At 42.4% G+C, this 15,613-nt stretch overlaps 3 protein-coding genes across 3 annotated transcripts; all 3 read right to left on the reverse strand.

Moving 5' to 3' along the window:
- Window positions 1-1,804: 1,804 nt before the first annotated feature.
- Window positions 1,805-3,407, reverse strand: LOC135818979 (uncharacterized). Its single transcript, XM_065332142.1, has 4 exons — window positions 3,199-3,407; window positions 3,022-3,123; window positions 2,301-2,524; window positions 1,805-1,898 (listed from the first exon to the last, which is right to left on the reverse strand). The coding sequence occupies exons 1-4, from the start codon at window positions 3,287-3,289 to the stop codon at window positions 1,851-1,853; spliced, it is 465 nt and encodes a 154-aa protein (XP_065188214.1). The 5' UTR covers window positions 3,290-3,407; the 3' UTR covers window positions 1,805-1,850.
- Window positions 3,408-5,913: 2,506 nt separating this feature from the next.
- Window positions 5,914-7,473, reverse strand: LOC135818977 (uncharacterized). The gene is made up of 4 exons (XM_065332140.1): window positions 7,350-7,473; window positions 7,167-7,274; window positions 6,423-6,655; window positions 5,914-6,022 (listed from the first exon to the last, which is right to left on the reverse strand). Exons 1-4 carry the CDS (start codon window positions 7,438-7,440, stop codon window positions 5,975-5,977), a joined length of 480 nt encoding a protein of 159 aa, XP_065188212.1. The 5' UTR covers window positions 7,441-7,473; the 3' UTR covers window positions 5,914-5,974.
- Window positions 7,474-12,628: 5,155 nt separating this feature from the next.
- LOC135818978 (uncharacterized) lies at window positions 12,629-13,815 on the reverse strand. Its single transcript, XM_065332141.1, has 4 exons — window positions 13,695-13,815; window positions 13,512-13,619; window positions 13,141-13,367; window positions 12,629-12,718 (listed from the first exon to the last, which is right to left on the reverse strand). Exons 1-4 carry the CDS (start codon window positions 13,783-13,785, stop codon window positions 12,671-12,673), a joined length of 474 nt encoding a protein of 157 aa, XP_065188213.1. The 5' UTR covers window positions 13,786-13,815; the 3' UTR covers window positions 12,629-12,670.
- Between the last annotated feature and the right edge of the window lie 1,798 nt (window positions 13,816-15,613).

Genomic DNA, 15,613 nt, shown 5'->3' on the forward strand with positions numbered 1-15,613 from the left:
ATGTGCTTGTAACTTCCTTTGGGTTTTGCTCGGTCTGGCGGAAGCCATGTTCGGCAGGCTAAGTGTCGCTGCCGAAAGCATTTCATTTGATTTTACAGAAATTCGGGGCAGGAGTTTGGGGATGATTGCGGAGAGAGGGATTGGATCATAGTGGGCGAAGAATTAAAAGTGACCGAACGTAGAGACACATAGTTATATGCTCCATAATAAGATGAGTGAATACTAATTGCTCCGGCTTCTCGATGAGTCTGACACAGGATCCGATTCGAAGGAGCAAGCGGATAACGGTGGTTATCAAGCTAGGGGGCCATTCCCAAAACAGAACATCAACCTCCAAACCTTGGGCAGGACTTCCTTCATGAAATTGTACTTCCTTGCAAAGTTGGTAGACTGTGGAAAATGTGTTGCACCAAGCAAGCCCGAAAGCACGCAACAAGTTGTGGCTGCGGAAGTTGGCGGGCTTTTCCGGGATATTCAAAATTTTAAAGAGGGGTCAGATGCATTATTCGCGTTTATTGACCAGAATATGATCCATTTCATTATCAAATGCACAAGGCAGGAAGGAAAACAGAAAATTGGAGAGGACTCTACTTTTAGTGACGGCAATAACATGGCATTGCTTTCGCAAATTTTCAATAGGCGTCCTCTGTACCCGCAATAATCTGACAACAGCGCTTCGGCTTGATAGTAATGGACCGCCAAGGAAAATTCCTAAAAATAGTTTCCAGGAACTACTCAGCTACCTGAGGTTTGATCAGGAAGATGGTCTTCGGATAAAACGGCGAACGGAGCTATTTCTTTGCGATGAGTCGCGACACCACTTTCTCCTTTCGCTCGTAAATGTACTTATCATAGCAGTCAAAGAATAACGAACCTTGCTGGGCGTAATTCAGCAAGTTGGCGAAGTAGCAGCCACTTCCAAGGTAATGGACAGAAATGTAGAGATTTCAGGATACTAATGTCAGGCAGATGCATTTTTGATTTTCCGGAAATTGAAGAGAGGTCGCCCTTTCGCTGCCCACAAACCCAGCTGCCTGTCTCCAAGGTAGTGCAACTATAATTGGTTCTTCCTTTTATGAGTAACTCTTTACCACAAGAACGTCCGTTTCCAAACATTTTGCCAAAAAATAATACCAAGTAGATGGTCCGTTGGAGTCATATGGTGCATCCGGTAATTCTACGGTTGTTGAAATTTTGGAAATACAACAGCAGCAAGTACAAAAAGCTAAGTTTGCAACTTGGCAATGTGTGAATAGAGTGTATGTGAGACAGATTGTGGCAGATGAATGTGATACTGTATGAATAAATGTAATGGTGCGTGTGTTTTACTTGAAGAGTGTGAGTGACACAACGTTTTCTTTCTGGTTACATAGCACTCTAATATCGCACTTTCAGACCGTTTATCATCTTATTTCAGTCGTGGATAGTGGCTGCATAACTCGTTCTCTTGTGATTCTTCTCTTTTTGACATTATATTCCCTTCGCTATTATAAAATTATATCGTTCACGATATAATCCCAGGCCTCAGTTCTGGGTTGCTGCAAACATTTTCAACGTTCTACTGAGAAATAAGTTGGCAACAGGACCCTTGCCATGCCATTTCGAACACCAAATTTTCTTCGAGCAACTCCTTTTTGTGTACGTGTCTGTCAGTTCAGAAAATATGGCTTACAAAAACCTTGACGAAGCGGTAAAATCTGTGTGGAACTAACAACAATAACTACGAGATTTAAACTATAAGGTCCGGGCAGTGTAAAATGTCCGTGATTTAGCACAATTCACAAACTATCAAGTTTTCTTTGATAAGAATATTATTTGTTTCTCGAAGCGTTGAATGCTGTCGTGTCAGCTCATTCGGTCTGCTCTTCCTCTTGGATATCCATGGCCTCCACCAGGTCCTGTGGGACAATAAAAACAACATTGATATGGTCAAATTCGTTATGAGGGCCAAAAACGCCACAGAACGATATGTATATCATTCTTTAAAATTCATCGGTGTGTTTCCTTTAGCACAGAAGGATGTGGTTTCCCGCTTTGGGTTGGTTTGGCTTATGCATTGCTCAAATTTCATTGTAGGTTGATATGTTCATGTGCATTGGACTATCAATGTACATGTAACGTGAACAGCTTGTACAGTTTGTACTGATTACTGGCATCACTCATGTAATGAATGTCTTCTGCACCCTGGCCTTTGTGTCACGCAATGCGAGGGTTATGAACTGACAGTGCATTGAATAGCATTGAATGATCGAGACGATCCATCCTTGCCCAATACATGCATGAGTAGAAAGACACCTTACCTCGATCCCGCAGGTTGGTGGTGCTACATGGACTGCCACTGGCGGTGTAGGTACTTCCGGTGTCGGTATAATGTCTTTCTGTAGTATAGAAGCCGAACCAGATGTTGACGTTGCTGTTGTAGAAGGTGCCGTGCCTTTGCCCGGACGACAACTCTTTTTAAAAGTAGATTTCCGTGCAACGGAACGCTGCTTGGTAGCAGATGAACTCCTTCGCGGTCGTGTATCTGCAATAAGCACGGGAGAACAGAATTTGAAAAGATGAAATTCCATTGATGTATTGCTCTAAGAAAGAAACTCGTTCAATGAGAATTATTATTATTCAATCTTTAAAGTTTAACAAGTGGCTTCTCAGTACAATAATTTTCTACTTATACTAAATCTTCAAACAAACCGCGAGGTGACAATAATTTGATAACCACAATCGATAGGACACGCTGAATAGACATTACATTTGAGTACACTTTATTCATGCAATGTAAAACCGTGGGAATAATGTGCAATAAAGCGATGAAAATATGACGAAAGAGTGTAAAAAGAGATAAGGATTTAAGCAAGTTTCGTTTTACATTGCATGAATACAGTGCACACACACATGTCGATTCAGCTTTTCCTATTGATTGCGGTTACTTAATGTCCATTATTATAATCATACACTGAAAAACATTCCACTTGATGGCGCACCTAGCTCATGCAAGTGTGCTAATCTGCAATCAACACTGACCTTTCTTGGAACCAATTTGAATCTTTGGTCGTTTTGCCGCGGACCCAGATCTTTGAGGCATCTTCCTGACCATCTCTAAAAGCTCCTTGGTTCCCTCCGTCTCTGTGATGATGAACAAAATTTGGATGTTAGTCATTGTCCCCGGCAAGAAATACTCCACTCAACACAAACACTCACCATCAATGTGGAGGTTTCTACATCGCTTGCTGAAACGACAGTTTCCAGTCACATAGAAGTGGCAAACTTTCTTGGCTAATTCCGACTCCATTTTTGTAGTGAAAGATAGAACAATCTACGCAAATGCAACCGGAAGAACAGCGCTTCAAAGCAAATACACTCATATTTATACCCTCATCTGACTTGCAACGTACGGGTTTCAACGTACACATTTACTATAAACTCGACTCTATTTGTACAATCGTATCCAACTTGCTTATGTTCCAGTTATTTTGACTTTTTCGTATCATCGAGAATATACAAGATATCGCTTTAGTACTAGAGGAGTGTCTGAGGAACTCTTTGAAAATATGGATTATTCTAGGCCAGAGATTACTACAACATGAAATGAATGGGACTGCTAAAACCCAGGTTTTAACGCTTCGCCGCCCTTGTAAAGAGCTGGCACATGGTACATCAGTTCTCTATCGCGACCCCCCCCCCCCCCATTGCCCTCTCCGTTTCCGTCAGCTATTTAGGAATATAAGTTGACGAGCATCTATCCTTTTAAGACATGGTAGCAGCGGTGTGTACATCTCTTAACCCTAGAACTACCAGAGGCATCATATGATGCATTTGAGAATTACAAAATGTGATTCATGTGATATGGGCGGTTAGAAAATTTGAGTACTGTAGCCTAAGATACCACCTAGAATTACCGTGCGGCATCATATGACTCCACAAACTACAGTAATCAATAAGATGGCCAATTCGGCTGAGAAACACACGCGAATATCATAAAGAGGAATTCGTGGAGGAGCAAGTAAATTAGGGACCATGGAAATGGTAATTTGTACATATGGACATGTTAATATGCATATATCACGTGTAGCTATGGTCAATATCGTAGTCCTGAATCCTGTTGAAACAGAGAAATTTGTTCCCCCAAAGTGGTGGAAAGTGATCCACTATATTATCTGCAGCATTGAAAGATATGAAGTGCCAGTGCAGGTATAATGTGCTTGGAACTTCCTTTGAGTTTTGCTCGGTCTGGCGGAAGCCATGTTCGGCAGGCGTAGTGTCGCTGCCGAAAGCATTTCATTTGATTTTACAGAAATTCGGGGCAGGAGTTTGGGGATGATTGCGGAGAGAGGGATTGGATCACAGTGGGCGAAGAATTAAAAGTGACCGAACGTAGAGACACATAGTTATATGCTCCATAATAAGATGAGTGAATAATAATTGCTCCGGCTTCTCGATGAGTCTGACAGAGAATCCGACTCGAAGAAGCAAGCGGATAACGGTGGTTATCAAGCTAGGGTGCCATTCCTAAAACAGAACATCAACCTCCAAACCTTGGGCAGGACTTCCTTCACGAAATTGTGCTTCCTTGCAAAGTTGGTAGACAGTGGAAAATGTGTTGCACCAAGCAAGCCCGAAAGCACGCAACCAGTTGTGGCTGCGGAAGTTGGCGGGCTTTTCCGGGATGTTCTAAATTTTAAAGAGGGGTCAGATGCATTACTCGCGTTTATTGACCAGAATATGATCCATGTCATTATCAAATGCACAAGGCAGGAAGGAAAACAGAAAATTGGAGAGGACTCTACTTTGAGTGACGGCAATATCATGGCATTGCTTTCGCAAATTTTCAATAGGCGTCCTCTATACCCGCAATAATCTGACAACAGCCCTTCGGCTTGATAGTAATGGACCGCAAAGGAAAAGACACCACTTTCTCCTTTCGCTCGTAAATGTACTTATCACAGCAGTCAAGGAATAACGAACCTTGCTGGGGGTAATTCAGCAAGTTGGCGAAGTAGCAGCCACTTCCAAGGTAATGGACTGAAATGTAGAGATTGCAGGATGCTCATGTCAGGCAGATGCATTTTTGATTTTACGGAAATTGACGAGAGGTCGCCCTTTCGCTGCCCGCAAACCCAGCTGCCTGTCTCCAAGGTAGTGCAACTATAATTGGTTCTTCCTTTTAAGAGTAACTCTTTACCCCAAGAACTTCCGTTTCCACAAATTGTGCCAAGAAATAATACCAAGTAGATAAGGTCCGTTGGAGTCATATGGTGCATCCGGTAATTCTACGGTTGTTGAAATTTTGGAAATACAACAGGCAGCAAGTACAAAAAGCGAAGTTTGCACCTTGGCAATGTGTGAATAGAGTGTAAGTGAGACAGATTGTGGCAGATGAATGTGATACTGTGTGAATGAATGAAATGGTGCGTGTGTATTACTTGAAGAGTGTGAGTGATACATCGTTTTCTTTCTGGTTACATAGCACCCTATTATCGCACTTTCAGACCGTTAATCATCTTATTTCAGTCGTGGATAGTGGCTGCATAACTCGTTTTCTTGTGATTCTTCTCTTTTTGACATATATTCCCTTCGCTATTATAAAATTATATCGTTCACGATATAATCCTAGGCCTCATCTCTGGGTTGCTGCAAACATTTTCAACGTTCTACTGAGAAATAAGATGGCAACAGGACCCTTGCCATGCCATTTCGAACCCCAAATTTTCTTCGAGCAACTCCTTTTTGTGTACGTGTCTGTCAGTTCAGAAAATATGTCTTACAAAAACCTGGAGGAAGCGGTCAAATCTGTGTACACCAGGCGTAACTGGAGTAACGTATTATGAATAACTATGGGATTTAAACTATCTAACGAACTAATAAACAGGTCCAGGCAATGTAAAATGTCCGTGATTTAGCAAAATTCACAAAATAGCAGGTTTGTTTCATAAGAATATTATTTGTTTCTGGAAGCGTTGAATGCTGTCGTTTCAGCTCATTCCGTCTGCTCTTCCTCTTGGATATCCATGGCCTCCACCAGGTCCTGTGGGACAATATAAAATAACATTGATATGGTCAATTTCGCTATCAACGCGAAAAACGCCACAGAACGATAATATGTATATCATTCTTAATTCGTCGGTGTGTTTCCTTCAGCAAAGTAGGATGTGGTATCCCGTTTTGGATTTGTTTGGTGTATGCATTCCTTAAATATCATTGAAGTGTATATGTTCAAATGCATTGGACTATCAATGTATATGTAATGTGAACAGTTTGTACAGTTTTTACTGATTACTGGCATCACACGCTGGCCTTGGTGTCACGCAATGGAAGGGTTTTGAACTGACAGTGCATTGGGGCGTCCTTTTGTATTAGCAATAGCATTGAATGATCGAGACGATCCATCAATGCCCAATACATGTATGAGAAGAAAGACACCTTACCTCGATCCCGCAGGTTGGTGGTGCTACATACACTGCCACTGGCGGTGTCGGTACTTCCGGTTTCGTTACTTCCGGTGTCGGTAAAATTTCCTTCTGTGTGGAAGCCGATGTTGACGTTGCTGTTGTGGCAGAAGATGGCGTGCCTTTTCCCGGACGACAACTCTTTTTAAAAGTAGCTTTCCTAGCAACGGAACGATGCTTTGTATCAGATGAACTCCTTCGCGATCGTGTATCTGCAATAAGCACGGGAGAACAGAATTTGACAAGATGAAATTGCATTGTTGTATTCCTCTGAGCAAGAACCTCGTGTAATGATAATTATTTGTTTTCATTTTTTCAAGTTTAACGAGTGGCTTCTCCGTATAAGAATTTTCAACTAACACTAAATATAAAAAACAAACGGCGAGGTGACAATAAGTTGATAACCGCAATCAATAGGAGAAGCTGAATAGACATTAAATTTGAGGACACTTTATTCATGCAATGTAAAACGGTGGAGACAATGCGGAATAAAACGAAGAAAACATGACGGAAGAGTGTAAAGAAGGATAAGGATTCAAACAAGTTTCGTTTTATAGCAAATCTTCTCAACCGTTTCACATTGCATGAATAAAGTGCACACACACACATGTCAATTCAGCTTGTCCTATTGATTTCGGTTACTTTATGCTCAAATAATATTACACTAAAAAACATTCCACTTGGTGCCTCATGCAAGTGTGCTAATCCGCAAGGAATACTGACCTTTCTTGGAACCAAGGTGAATCTTTGGTCGTCTTGCCGCGGACCCAGCACTTGCGCTTTGAGGCATGTTCCTCACCATCTCTAGAAGCTCCTTGGTTCCCTCCGTCTCTGTGATGATGAACAAAATATGGAGGTTAGATATCGTCCCCGGCAAGGAATAGTACACTCAACACAAACACTTACCATCAATGTGGAGGTTTCTACATCGCTTGTTGAAACGACAGCTTCCAGTCAAATAGAAGCGGCAAACCTTCTTGGATAATTCCGACTCCATTTTTGTAGTGAAAATTTGAATAATCTACGCAAATGCAACCGGAAGAACAGCGCTTCAAAGCAAACACACTCATATTTATACCCTCATCCGATTTGCAACGTAAGCGTTTCAACGTACAAACTCACTATAAACTCAATTCTATTTGTACAATCGTATCCAACTGGCTTATATACCAATTGCTTTGACTTTTTCGTATCATAGAGAATATACTAGATATGGCTGTATCGGTAGAAGAGTTTCTGAGTAACTCTTTGAAAATATGCATTATTCTAGGGCAGAGATTACCATAATATGTCATGAATGGCACTGCTAAGACCCAGGTTTTAATACTTCGCTATCGTTGTAAAGAGCTGCAACCTGGTACAGCAGTTCTCTATCGTGACACCCCCATTGCCCTCTCTGCTTCTGTCTGCTATTTAGGAATAGTGGTTGCTGTGCCCCTATCCTTTTAAGACCAGTTAGCAGTGGTGTGTACATCTCCTAACCCTAGAACTACCATAGGCATCCTAATTAAGTTAACCCTAGAACAGCCAATGGTGTCATTTGACACCGCGCGAGTCAAACTTTTGGAATTACCGAAATATGGATAATCAGAATAAGCTGAAATCTTGAAACTATTCCTAATTTTTCTTCCTCTTTCGTCTGCCATAAACCTTTGATTTGTAATTGATGAGGTACCATAATGGCGAGTACGTATACCTAGAACGGCCAACCAGTGTCATTTGACACCTGCACAATAAAAAGCCATTATTGCAGCTAGATGGAAACAATATGAACACATTTCGAAGGTTTCGGCCATATGGAGTTGCTCGTATGCCAACCAGACAAAAGAAAGGTGCATGATCACCATAATTATAACCGTCGGGTGAGAATCGCGAATTTGGGGCGGGTAACCATTAGTGCACAGATTACACAAACACTCTTCAGCTAATGTCTTTGATACTGCTCATTCCCTTTCATTTTCCTTTAAATTGCCCAAGAGGAGCCATCGTGGTCTGACGGCCAAGGAAATACTGGAACGGATGTAGCCTATTACCATGCATGAATCTGATGACCATGAAAGCGAAATTGCCCATTTTATCTTCATTTGATGGGTGGTCAAGTGTAGTGACCATTGGCAGTGATGGATCTGTCCTGTCATATGAAGGCGAATCGTACGGTCACAACACCTGAGTACCACCTGTGGATTGAGAATGTGTTGAGGTTTACGAGCCTCCAGAGAGCGGACGAGGGTTGCGGGATAGTCCAGACAAGGAATTGTCAGAAACAGTTGCAGGAGTGGCGGAGACCCAGAAATGGATAGTGTTGAGGAAGAGGAATCGCAACTCTGCAACCTGGAGATGGTACACCGCATTATCGCAAGGATGGTGCTGTGTAGATAATCCTTTCTAACTACTTGCCAAGCTAATAAGGCTCTTGAACCAAACCTCTTCCTCCTCCGCTTCAGGCTAAACGGGAAGGCAGCCGCTGGGATGCCTCCTCTCTCTTTATTGGCCCCGGATGCTGCAGAAGGTGATTGCCAAATCATAACTGATAACTTCATCATCAGTGCATTACTGGTCAAGAAACTGTTGGAGAATAACGAGTTGCAGTATGAACCACTTTGGTAAATTGAAGTGAACTACCTTCTGACTTCATCGCCAATAATCGCGGATTGCATTTTATTTTTCAAGATTACATTGTAGGATGCAAAGATGGTAGACATAGAAGGTAGAAGTGGCAAGAATTTTCAATGGTCCGCCTAGTGTAGACCACCTAGAGCCATATGTTTTACATGGTGAGAGTAGGAAGCCCCACATCGTCCAATTCTAGTAAAAGACGAGATATGTCCTTGACCGTTTCGATGGAATGTGGTGGATCTACTCAACAAAGACTATTCCAGAGGATGTCCCCCTGCAAGGCGGTCACATAAATGAATAGATGTGCCCGAAAATTCAGACACATAGTTATATTCTGCAGAATAAGATGAGTGAATACTAATTGCCCCGGCTTCTCGATGAGTCTGACACAGGATCCGACTCGAAGGAGCAAACGGATAACGGTGGTGATCAAGCTAGGGGGCCATTCCCAAAACAGAGCATCAACCGCCAAACCTCGGGCAGGACTTCCTTCATGAAATTGTGTTTTCTGGCAAAGTTGGTAGACAATGGAAAATGTGTTGCACCAAGCAAGCCCGAAAGCACGCAACCGGTTGTTGCTTCAAAAGTTCGCAGGCGTTTCCGGGATATTCAAAATTTAAAAGATGGGTCAGATGCATTATTCGCGTTTATTGACCAGAATATGATCAATGTCATTATCAAATGCAAAAGGCAGGAAGGAAGACAGAAAATTGGAAAGGACTCTACCAAGAGTATGCAACGGGCATAGACCCCGCGCTCGGCGAAATTCCTACATTACGTCATGCGCAGCTTGTCATCCGCGGTAAATTTTGGTTCTTTGCGATTTCTGGAAACTATACCCTGAACCGCTCCTAGCTCAAGGCTGTAGCCTTGACTTTTCCAAGCTTTTTTTGAAGACATTTCGGACGTACAAGTCGCCCTTTCTCAAAAACAAACTCTTTCTCCAAGAATCCATGGACATTGCGATAGGAAGAAGTGAGGACGCTGTTAAAAATATTGCATTGCCATCGAGGACAATCATTCTGAGAACTGTGCAACTCAGCCGAAAAATGCTCCTAGTTCCTCCACCATTTGAATTCATCTTCGAGGAAAGCACCGGAAATATGCCGATGGCCTGGGGAAGAAATTGTTCTTGAAGAGACTGACTGTACTGGTGAAAGAAGAAGGCCATGAAGAGTCACCATTGCATCGAAAAAATAAATAGTTTTGTCTTTAGGATCGTGTGCTTTGCTTCCATTTTGCTTCTTGAGGCTAGAATCACAGTAAGGGCAGTTTACACTGGGGAAGCATCCTGGTTTTACTGTAAATTTTAGAAGAATTCATCGGCGTGACTCATCGCACTGCACCAAAAATGACGCAATGAAGGAATTCCGCCGAGCGGGCTTCCATACAGGGACTGATCAGGAGCTGCACACTCTTGGGGGTTATTAACTCTTGACTCTACTTTTAGTGACGGCAATATCATGGCTAGAATTGAGGCTAGAATCACAGTAAGGGCAGTTTACACTGGGGAAGCATCCTGGTTTTACTGTAAATTTTAGAAGAATTCATCGGCGTGACTCATCGCACTGCACCAAAAATGACGCAATGAAGGAATTCCGCCGAGCGGGCTTCCATACAGAGACTGATCAGGAGCTGCACACTCTTGGGGGTTATTAACTCTTGACTCTACTTTTAGTGACGGCAATATCATGGCATTGCTTATCTGCAAAAGGTGTCCCCTGCACCCGCAATACTCTGCCAACGGCCCTTCGGCAATATAGGAATGGACCCCAAATAATCGAGTAAAATTTCTAAAAAATAGTTTCCAGGCACTACTCTGCTACTTGAGGTTTGATCAGGGGTGATGGTCTTCAGACACAACAGCGAACGGAAATTTTTGTTTGCGATGAGTCGCGACACCACTTTCTCCTTTCGCTCGTAAATGTACCTATCATAGCAGTCAAAGAATTACTAAGCTGGCTGAAGAAAATTCAACAAGTTGGCGAAGCAGCAACCACTTCCAGGGTAATGGACTGAAATGCAGAGATTGCAGGATGGGCATGTCAAGCAGATGCACTTTCATACTGCAACTGTAATTGGATCTTCTTTTTAAGAGATGCCCTTTACCCCAAGGACTTCCTTTTCCACACATTTTGCCAAAAATAATACCAAGCAGATATGTTTAAGTCCGGTGGAGTCATTTGGTGCATCCGGTAATTCTATGGTAGTTCAAATTTTGGTAGTTCTAGGGCTAACAAGAAAGTAGAAGCCTTTGTGCATGCAAAACAGAACATCAGTATATTTGGGAAGCGACTGTTCTATCTCTCTATAATTCAGTCTACTCTTGAGTATGGCAGCACCGCATACTGTTTGTCGCAAGCTCTTTATAACAAACTTCTTACTGCCAGCCGCTTAGCGCTAATGAAAATGTTGTCCTTGGATAGAATGACCCCAACTGACCTTCTCTACAAAAACACCAATGTATACGCCATTGAACATCGTCTCAATTTCAAGACATGTTTTTCTGTATCATCGCCTGTATGGCCTTGCTTGCTCTCTCCTACAAGGCCGCTTTATTCGTCGTGCTCACCCTCCCTAGCCTCTTCCACAGTAGAGTGCCCACCAGACCCGTCGTCCATGTAGAGCTGACATCTTATGCCCAACCCCTCCAAAGCTGCAGTAAAATGTACTCCGATTGCATAATGTAGCAGGATAGTACGATAGGATATTCTTGCTTGATTCTTCTCTATACATCATTCTTCTAAAGGCAATAAATAAGATAAATTGTGCACGTATACCAACAGTACAAATGAACAAAGTTAAGTTACATAACGTTTTCTTGTGACTTTCCTCAGTGGAACGCCGTCACATAAAAATATAATAACTAAAACAAACACTTCTAACCGTATATAGATAATATTGTATCAGGTAGAAATACAGCAGCCAGCAAGTATAAAAAGCGAAGTTTGCACCTTCGCAATGTGTGAATACTATGAATAGAGTGTATGTGAGAAAGGTAGTGGCAGATTAATGTGATACTGTGTGAATGAATGTAATGGTGCGTGTGTATTACTTGAAGAGTGCGAGTGATACATCGTTTTCTTTTGTGTTTACTTAACACCCTTTTATCGCACTTTCAGACCGTTTATCATCTTGGAACAATCGTGGATAGTTGCTGCATAACTCGTTCTCATATTTTTCTTCTCTTATTCCCTTCGCTAGTATATAATTACATCGTTCACGATAATTATTTATAATCGCAGGACTCATCTCTGGTTTGCTGCAAACATTGTCAACGTTCTACTGAGAAGTTTGATGGAAACAGGACCCTTTCCATGCTATTTCGAACCCCTTTATTTCTTCGAAGAACTACTTTTTGTGTACGTTTCTGTAAATCAAGAAAATTTGTCTTACAAGAACCTGGAGGAAGCGCTCAAATCTGTGTGGACCCTTACTACTGCGAGGCGTTACTGGAGTAACGTATTATGCATAGCTACGGGTTAGTAACTATCTAACGAGCTAGTAAACATGTCCAGTCAATGTAAACTGAGCACAATTCACAAAATAGCAAGTTTGTTTCATAAGAATATTATTTTGTTTCTCAAAGCGTTTCATGCTGTCGTGTCAGCTCATTCGGTCTGCTCTTCCTCTTGGATATCCATGGCCTCCACCAGGTCCTGTGGGAAGATAAAAAGAACATTGATATTGTCAATTTCACTATCGGAGCCAAAAACGCCTCAGAACGATATGTATATCTTAATTCATCGGTGTGTGTCCTTTAGCACAGTAGGATGTGATATCCTGTTTTGGGTTTGCTTGGTGTATGCATTGCTCAATTTTCATTGGCAGGTAGATTGATATGTTCAAGTGCATTGGAATATCAATGTACATGTAACGTGAACAGCTTGTACAGTTTTTACTGATTACTGGCATCACTCATGTAATGAATGTCTACTGCACCCTGGCCTTTGTGTCACGCAATGCAAGGGTCTAGAACGGACAGTTCATTGGCGGCGTCCTCTTGTGTCACGCAATAGCATTGAATGACCGAGACGATTAATCCTTGCCCAATACATGTATGAGAAGAAAGACACATTACCTCGATCCCGCAGGTTGGTGGTGCTACATGGACTGCCACTTCCGGTGTAGGTACTTCCGGTGTCGGTATAATGTCTTTCTGTAGTATAGAAGCCGATCCAGATGTTGACGTTGCTGTTGTGGCAGAAGATGGCGTGCCTTTTCCCGGACGACAACTCTTTTTAAAAGTAGCTTTCCTAGCAACGGAACGATGCTTTGTATCAGATGAACTCCTTCGCGATCGTGTATCTGCAATAAGCACGGGAGAACAGAATTTGAAAAGATGAAATTGCATTATTGCTTCCAGTTACTAATGTTGATATGATCATACACTGAAAAAAACATTCCACTTGGTGGCTCATTCAAGTGTGCTAATCTGCAAGAAACACTGACCTTTCTTAGAACCAAGTTGAATCTTTGGTCGTCTTGCCGCGGACCCAGCACTTGCGCTTTGAGGCATGTTCCTCACCATCTCTTGGAGCTCCTTGCTTCCCTCCGTTTCTGTGATGATGAACAAAATTTGTATGTTAGTAATTGTCCCCGGCAAGGAATACTCCACTCAACACAAACACTTACCCTCAATGTGGAGGTTTCTACATCGCTTGTTGAAACGACAGCTTCCAGTCAAATAGAAGCGGCAAACCTTCTTGGCTAATTTCGACTCCATTTTAGTAGTGAAAGATAGAACAATCTACGCAAATGCAACGGGAAGAACAGCGCTTCAAAGCAAACACAATCATATTTATACCCTCATCTGATTTGCCACGTAAGCGTTTCAACGTACAAACTCACTATAAATTCGATTCTATTAATTTTGTACAACAGGTGCAACTTTTCTCAAGGTTTGGAGACTCCACTGTAGCCAATACTTGAATCCATACATCCTGTACACACACCTTGTACACACTCTCTCTAACGGTCTCTAGGCTACACTGCAATTGATATACATTAGATCAAATCTTCGGGCAAGGCCCATCATCAGGAACACAACGTTACGTGACATTTTTCCTGGCAGGATTCGGGATTAGTTCACACAAAATCAAATTTTCCAACAAACTCCATAAAACTCCCGAAACTCACACAAATTTGGTCGGGATAACCAAGCAAAACTTCCAAACGCCCACGTCATGAACTAACGTACGGGACAGTCAACTCACGTAAAACATCGAATTTCACGTGATTTTTTTGACTTTTTGACTTAAAAGTTCACGGAAGTAAGAATTTGAAACTCGGATGTTGAGTCATAAATAAATGTAGACAGGAAATGGACATAAGGATACGAGTTAACAGTAACTCTCCATCACTGTAACATGATACTATATACAGTCAGAAAGTGCAATAACAAGGCAGAAAACTGACAAGAGTACTGAGACATTCGACGTCCTGACACCTAGCTTCAACACATCTCCGTAGCGCTAACCGACAGCCTTCCAACTTGGAAGGTTCAAGGTTATGGAAAGACCAAAGAGGGGAAGGCAAACGCAACGAAAACGAGCAAAAGCTACAGTCACAACGGAACAAAGAATGTCGATTGTTACTGGACGATGACGAGACCTCCCTGTTTCTCTGACAATCTGCTTGTTAATTCGTGCGGTTGTTTTCAGACGTAAAGCCCTGTTGTAGCGGTGTGAGCCCTCATTTATTTGTCTCTCTGTCTCTCTCTCCCTCGGATCTCTCTCTCTCTCGCTCTCTCTCTCTCTGTCTCTCTCGGATCTCTCTCTCTCTCTCCCTCTCTCTCTCCCCCCCTCTCTCTCTGTTTTTGGTGGACAAAAACATCTCTGGCGTTGATTGCTTTCTTGCTTCGACTTCTGTCGCCCCCTGTTCTCCTACTCCCCTTTATGTACAAGTGTTGTGCAAACCCTCCTTTAATATAGTCTGTCTCATTTTGCCCTGAGATGTTTTGGTGCATAGTGATTATGACGCTCATCATTCGCCCCCTTGTCACTGGACAGTTCTGTCCGTTTGGTTTTAGCGACTTCAAATAAAGAAAACAACAACAACAACAACAAACAACAACATTCCACAGTCCGCAACGTTGATGTTCTCGGCAACGGAGCGACCCAGTAGGCAATTGATCACCGATAAATAAACTGTCATTGGTATCACGATGCACCACAATGGCATATGGTGTGAATATCATTATGTTATTCTGCAGCGAGTCCTTGTCGTGTAGCCTGCGAAAGTTATTGCATACGGTCATTACGTGCATAATGCATAGGACCCTCTGTACACTGAAGTGTGAAGTCCAGTCCTTTTTTGGAAATTTGGGCTGGACACTAACGAGGGCCTGGTGACGTGTTCATAGGGCTGAGTTATGCCAAATGGTGCCATTGGCTAGGAATGAAAGCCTTGCCCCACGCCTGCACCCTAAAAATTGTTTCGAAAATACTCAAATTCGACGATGGCTGAGAATCTAGGAAGATGCCGGACCACAGCGAAACAAGTCTTCTGGCTGAAAAACGGAATACACCATTGCGTTGCCACGGCTAAGCGCA

This window comes from Sycon ciliatum, chromosome 6, assembly GCF_964019385.1.
Source record: "Sycon ciliatum chromosome 6, ocSycCili1.1, whole genome shotgun sequence".
Classification (NCBI taxonomy): domain Eukaryota; kingdom Metazoa; phylum Porifera; class Calcarea; order Leucosolenida; family Sycettidae; genus Sycon; species Sycon ciliatum.

Excerpts from the sequence above, each read along its gene's own strand:
- LOC135818979 (XM_065332142.1), bottom strand. The coding sequence starts at position 3,289 with ATGGAGTCGGAATTAGCCAAGAAAGTTTGCCACTTCTATGTGACTGGA. Across the intron at positions 3,124-3,198 it reads TAGAAACCTCCACATTGATG|AGACGGAGGGAACCAAGGAG; the intron begins GTGAGTGTTTGT and ends TCATCATCACAG. Across the intron at positions 1,899-2,300 it reads CACCAACCTGCGGGATCGAG|GACCTGGTGGAGGCCATGGA; the intron begins GTAAGGTGTCTT and ends ATTGTCCCACAG.
- LOC135818977 (XM_065332140.1), bottom strand. The coding sequence starts at position 7,440 with ATGGAGTCGGAATTATCCAAGAAGGTTTGCCGCTTCTATTTGACTGGA. Across the intron at positions 7,275-7,349 it reads TAGAAACCTCCACATTGATG|AGACGGAGGGAACCAAGGAG; the intron begins GTAAGTGTTTGT and ends TCATCATCACAG. Across the intron at positions 6,023-6,422 it reads CACCAACCTGCGGGATCGAG|GACCTGGTGGAGGCCATGGA; the intron begins GTAAGGTGTCTT and ends ATTGTCCCACAG.
- LOC135818978 (XM_065332141.1), bottom strand. The coding sequence starts at position 13,785 with ATGGAGTCGAAATTAGCCAAGAAGGTTTGCCGCTTCTATTTGACTGGA. Across the intron at positions 13,620-13,694 it reads TAGAAACCTCCACATTGAGG|AAACGGAGGGAAGCAAGGAG; the intron begins GTAAGTGTTTGT and ends TCATCATCACAG. Across the intron at positions 13,368-13,511 it reads TCAACTTGGTTCTAAGAAAG|ATACACGATCGCGAAGGAGT; the intron begins GTCAGTGTTTCT and ends TGCTTATTGCAG.